Source organism: Ascaphus truei, chromosome 12 (assembly GCF_040206685.1).
Source record: "Ascaphus truei isolate aAscTru1 chromosome 12, aAscTru1.hap1, whole genome shotgun sequence".
NCBI lineage: Eukaryota > Metazoa > Chordata > Amphibia > Anura > Ascaphidae > Ascaphus > Ascaphus truei.
Window position 1 is genome coordinate 38,651,725 of NC_134494.1, and position 6,552 is coordinate 38,658,276.

A 6,552-nucleotide genomic window follows, 5' to 3' on the forward strand; every position below is an offset into this window, starting at 1 on the left:
GTTGATGTATGATTTAATCCCTGTGAATAAACCCCATATAGAGAAATGCTACATTTCCTGCCTTAAATTGGGACTAAGAGAGACTGCAACGTGGTGTGGGCATCACAATATATATAAGAATCCCTTCCTGTGTTTCCCAGCCCGCAACTAACCAAATAAAGGATCTGATCATCCAAAAGTTAGTCCTCTTACTCGTCTCAAACCTGACACTCACATGTTCCCGATCTCACTGCTGTGATGTGGCTCCAGAGATGTATGACAATATCTGTATTTTTACTGTCCTCATCATTTATAGACACTCTACATAAGGGACGGGCAGCTCCAGTCCTCCAGAGCCACCAACAGATCAGGTTTCAAGGATATCCCTGCTTCAGCACAGGTGGCTCAGTCATAGACTGAGCCACCTGTGCTGAAACAGGAATATCCTTAAGAACTGACCTGTTGGTAGGACTGGAGTTGGCTGCTCCTGCGCTACATAGTATTGAGTCCCAAAATGTTTTACTTTAAATTACTGAGCATTTTAGTTGCAATACCGACCTGACTGCTGTAAGAGGGCAGTGGAGATCTTTCATTTGTTGAAAGCAATGCATTATAGCAGGGGTTGTGCATACTTTTTTGTCTGCACCCCGCTGTCTGTTCTCTCCCCTCCCCCCTTTACCTTGTCTGACGTCACGACGACATGTGACGTCACATTGCCAGAAGCCGCTGGAGACAAGGTAAGGGAGTTGCAGAGGGGGCCACTGTGTTTAACTACACGGGATGATGTAACAAGGGTATCATCCCCTGTTGTCTCTGTATGTATCCACTTACGTCAAGGAGAAACGAAAATGTTATACTGGGATATATCAAATCATTTTTAATCCTCCTTTTCTGACTGGACGTTGGCTCCTAAGACGAACAAGCTGGACCAGGTGTAAGACATTTAATTTGCACAGAAAAATAAATCACACTTTCTGGGAGTTTTGCACAGTGTTCTAGATTTTACAATGCTGAATTCTCTGAGCCTCTCTGTGAATTTTACACTTAACCCTCCTCTCTCCCCCTGCACACTGCTGATGGATGTATGGTCCTGTGTCTCACTGTCCCTTACCCCCCTGCACCCCCCCCTCACACTGCTGATGGATGGATGGTCCTGTGTCTCACTGTCCCTTACCCCCTCTCCCCCCATGCACACTGCTGATGGATGGATGGTCCTGTGTCTCACTGTCCCTTACCCCCTCTCCCCCCTACACCCCCCCTGCATACTGCTGATGGATATATGGTCCTGTGTCTCACTGTCCCTTTTATCCATTTATTGTCCTATCTGTTTATTCCTTCTCTGCATCATCTGCCTTAGATGTTGTGTGTTGTTTTTCTTTCTTTACATCTGTGTTAAGCTCCTGGAATCTTTGTGAATCACTATTCTTGACCTGAGGAAGAGAGAAACTCGTCTTATAATATCAATTGTTAATCCAAATAAAAAAGGTGTCACCTACTACTGCAGTACTCATGTACTCTGCTCTATCGCAGCTGGACTAACACGTCTATTTCTACTAAATTCAGCCTATTTCATTCTTTCCAGTACAGCAAACCGTTATGTGTTCATTATCAGTCATTCCTTTGTCCCACAGGTTCCTCTTCCGGGATACATTGAAGCATATCCAAGGTCGAGATACCCACAGAGCTCTCCTTCCAGACTTCCGAGGCAGTTCAACCAACCAGTAAACATGCATCCAAGTCTGGAGCATGCTGCAGGGCCATCCATCGGAGCGTCCCAGCAAAGCCTGGCAGAGACTGACACTCCAGATCCATCCATTACCAACCTATCTACAGCCGCACTGGTCAAGGCCATAAGGGAAGAAGTTGCCAAGCTGGCTAAAAAGCAGACTGATCGGTTTGAGTTCCAGGTCTGACTCGGCTGCGGGTCTTCATCCGTTTTACTGAAACATGCCACACGTTGATTAGCGCTCAACAGTGTCTCAAGAATGATGAACTCTGACATGGTCAGTTTATGTTCTATTTATTTAATTTAAACCAGACGTAACACAGCCAGAAGCATATATATTGACCGGTTCGTTAAATGAAAGACCAGGGTGTCTTATGCATAAACAGAGGACAGACTTCCAATCGTTCATACAGTGTCCGGGTTCCTATTAGGATTGATAACATGGGAAAATCTAGTGCTGTGACATTTTGATTTTTTTTTAAAACATCTGAACCAGTAGAGCTATTTTCTGAAACAATAGGGCTTATTATGTAAGGTGTGCTAAGCACAGATAACGCGTTATCGCAGGAAAAGCCCCATTAAAGTAAATGGGGCTTTTCATGAGATAGCACGTCATCTGGACTTATCATACCTTACAGAATAATGGTCAATGTGTGTGACAATGAAAACTAATGTGTACAAACAAGGCAGTCAAGAAAAATATACATTTTCGGTGGATGTGTTGGCTATTAAAAGTATTATGCAGTCAACCTTTCTAATTCCTTGTGTACCGAGAAAACGGGGGCTGCGGGGGAATGATTTACTATTGAGGCTTTCCTGAAGAAAAAAATCAAACGAAGAAGATGAGTGTTATACGATTTCAGGGTCCAGCAAATGAAAAGTATCTTTGAGCAGGGATCCTTTCCACTCGACATTGAAATGTTTTTCAGATCAAGCTCATTTGAAGCCAGTAAACCTGAGAACCTTGAGTGCATTTGGCCCGGAATAATGTATAACCAAACACACACAAGGAAGCCTCTGTCTGACAAAGTCCTCCATTCTCTAATGAAGAATAATGCTGAGCCAGAAACAGAAAGCTGAAGGGGGGTAATTCTTGGTTTAACTGGGACAGGGAACGGACGGACGTTTATCTTTTACCTAGGAATGCCTGAAAATAGACCTTTATTATGTCAAACGTGTGTGTGTTCATTTAGAATGTAAATACAGATCAGTAAGTACTCTATAAAAAAAGAGGAAACTTTGGTTATTTAAACCAACCATTATTCTTTCTGAAACATGTTGTGCAGTGCAATGTGATCTCTGAAACCTGTAAAGAATACCAATTCATCTTCTAGTAATCATGCATCATTATTTTGGACTTAATGGTCCTTCGCTGTAGATAAGTTATTGAACTAAAGATGCTGTAAATATGCAGTGTGATCGCATGTTTGTCTCTTAAACAATCTGTTACCAACGCCCTTTATGGTGTTCCGGATTTCAGAAGGTGACACTGTGTGCTCATTTGCATGTCATTACCCAGAGTCCCTGGCTGCAGTGGAAGCGCTGTATGTTAAGGGATAATGGGGAAAGGCAGGGTTGCAGACCTGTGTGAGAGTGCTCACAACGTGGTATTTTTATTTGATGTACAGAATCAGGTTAAAAAAAAGCTTTTTTTCATACGCCATACTGCGCCATACTGCGCCATGCCTTTTATATCGAGGTCCTTTGGTCTTTAAGTAGTGAATGACAGAACTCGCAAAAGAACCACATTTAGTCAGAAACTTTTTACTGCTGATTTAACAGAAACATAAATATTAGTAATGATGAGTCTGAATTGTGCAAACACTGATCCAGTTATCAAAAGTGCAACAAGATGATCCTAGCGAGGAAGCAAAACCCAATCTGCATCTTACCATTTTGACATTAAATTAAGACATTTTTGTGTGATTGTCATTCCTAAAACTAGGATACATTTTGTTATGTAAACAAATCATATATATGTACATATATATATGAAATGTATTTTTGTAATCTTTGTAAATATATATTGTACATACATACAGATTATATGCAAATGGCCAGGCTGTAACAGATGGTTCTGAATACCAACGTGAATATATTCTGGGCAAAAAGCCACAATCCTTGAAAAGTTAGCTAGGCAGATAAAGAACCAAACAAAGCTCATTCATAAATGGCTCTATGTCAATATACTCTACGGTGTCTTTGGCTGCAGTTTCATACAATACCTGGCTTAAAAACCTGGGGTACAAATCCTCAAAACTTGAATCCAGTTTTTCTCCAGTGCTAAATATTGCTATATTTTTGCAGCAGCGATTCCCCCCCCCCCCCCCAGTGAGAATTATGGGGCACTATTAATAAATCTAGAAGTAACATAGACCCGAGCGAAACGCATGTAATACTTCAGTAAAGCCTCATTTCCAGCCTAATAGTTCACTCTTGACATCAGCACACAAAGCAAAATATTCATATATGTGTCTTGCAGCGGTCGTGATTCCACATCGATGGAACGACTCTTCCTGTACAGTGCTGTCTGTAAGCCCTGCTCCTACTGTACTCAGTATACAGTACAGTATACAGTACGGCTCAGAATATAGACTCCAAAGCGACCAACAGCATTGCGATCGGCTCGCAAACCCCACTGACTTGGATGGGAATTTTTCGGTCGGTCACACACGTCAGAGTTTATAGAATTAGCCTCTTAGTGCCATGTATGAGATTAGCAGTAAAGTGAAGCTATGTAAGGGCACATGACACCCAGAACAGAAGAGTCACAAATTCACAATGACTGCCACATTGCGGAGGCACTGCAATTATTATTTTACATCAACATGTCTGTGCAACTGAAAAATGCTGGGAGATGGGAGAGAAGAACAGAGAAAAAATGAAAGCAAATTTCAAGAGAAAAATATTTTTGGAAACATAGTCCTTGGGCATAATATGGGGGTAAAAGAGCAGGGTCCCCCAACTTGCAGTCTGGTTCTGCTCAAATTAAATGTTATACTATAGTGTCCTAACATTTGAAATCCCCCAAGATGTATTCTTACAATTGATTTTTCCATTCACGCAATCATACTGAATACTGCACCCTCCTAGGAAACCCCTTCAGTTGTAATAAGTAACAAACATAGGGGCCTATGCAGAGAGCAGCGCTATTTCGAAATTCGCCATTTTTTGGAGAAAATCGCGCAGAAAGCAGCAGAAAATGGCGAGTTCCGAAAAACGCGCCAATTTTTCTTTTCTATTTGTAAAACTCGCCTCGCGGCTGGCGAGAACCTCAATCTCGCCAGTTTTAAAAATATCCTAATGCAGAGAGGCGCGAACGGCATCTAGCGGCTGTTCGCGCCAATAAAATGGCGCGATTGTCTCCGTTTTGCCTCGCCAGAAAAAACTGCCGCTCGCGGCCATTGCAAAGGGAAAAAAAAAGGCGCGAATTTGTTTTAACACATTTCTGAAGCGCGCATCTCGCCAATTTAAACTCGCCACACGCATCCATGTTAAACATAGCAGAATTCGCACTTTTCTGCATATGGAGATTAAAACTCTCCAAAAAAGCTACTTTTTAATAAATTCGCCAATTTTAAAATTCGCTGCTCTCTGCATAGGCCCCATAGAATGGAATTAAGATATTATATCAAGTCAGTAACACTGATTTATTTTTTAAATATATATTTTTTCTTCATATAAAAGAAACAATCAGGTGTTCTTCTGGATCTAAATAACATATAGAAGCTATGATTATAGCCTCAACTGGTATTGGTAGTGGTAACCCACTACTGAAAACTTGATCCCTCCAGGATAGCTTTTTGCATTGTATTAATGCTAGCATGAACGCTAGCAATGAAAATGTAAGGTATTCATGCAATAGCACTATTTCCAGAGCGGATTTAAGCCTTTTTTTCTTACTGTACCAATTTTCAAAAGCCAAACAGCTCCTTACAATGCTGTTTCTCTGTACATTAGCCCCAAATGTTGTGATATTGTTTCGCTTATCTGCTGCTTATATTCATATTGTAATGAAATACATTGCTTGTTGAAAGAATTTGGAAATCCTTTTGTAAACCACTGTGACACACTTTATATGCGTTGTTTAACCCATTCCTTGACATTGTACATTCATTGACCTACAGTATTTTGCAGTCAAAACCTGCTGAGCACTGCAATTTTGATGCAATGTTTAAATGATCCCTACTACTCCAAAAAGTAACATTCATTCTGTAAAATGGTCCCCCCTGAGCACAATGCAATGAGAAAGTGGATAGAAGGTGTACAAATAATTTTTAATATAATAAACATTTTGTATGATGAGTGTCATTACTTGTAGCTGTTTATGGGAACGAAGTGCAAACCCAATATGGGACGGTCAAACAGCGAACCCTAGCTGTGTTGAGTGCTGATATTCTAATCACAAGATGAAATATTGTATACGGGCTGAAAGTACCCGGCGATGCTCGGGAATTCTAAGAAACCAACCTCATCCACCCCCCCCTCCTTTCTCCTCCCCTCTCTCCCTCCCATCACTTTTCTTTAATACCTTACGATGTCCCCAATTCTTTCCGCCTCTCCCTTTTTCCCCAGCATTCTTACTTTCTCCTCCCGTGCCAACTGACTTCCTCTCTTTCTTTCTTCGTCTGCCCTCTGTATAACCTTTATAGCTACCTGACTCTCCTTATCTGCCACCAGGCTATGTGCATTATGATGTCACCAGTATGATGTCATATGCCAGGTACATAGGCTACCAGGTTAAACACCCAGAGGCTGACTTGCTTAGAGAAATTGTAATAACTCATAGAATTAAAAATAGAATGTATCCAATTGTATGCAAACACAGACACAAACCTGTTCCTTAA

General features: G+C 41.2%; 1 protein-coding gene across 5 annotated transcripts in view; it reads left to right on the forward strand.

The window, feature by feature from the left end:
* The window catches only part of KIAA1549L (KIAA1549 like), a 106,051-nt gene extending 103,597 nt beyond the window's left edge, over nucleotides 1-2,454 (forward strand). For all 5 annotated transcript variants that reach the window (XM_075567370.1, XM_075567371.1, XM_075567368.1 and 2 more), the window contains one exon: nucleotides 1,611-2,454. In XM_075567370.1, coding sequence (XP_075423485.1) covers nucleotides 1,611-1,892 — 282 coding nt within the window. In that variant the 3' untranslated portion in view covers nucleotides 1,893-2,454. The remainder of the gene's footprint in view (nucleotides 1-1,610) is intronic.
* The last annotated feature ends 4,098 nt before the right edge of the window (nucleotides 2,455-6,552 follow it).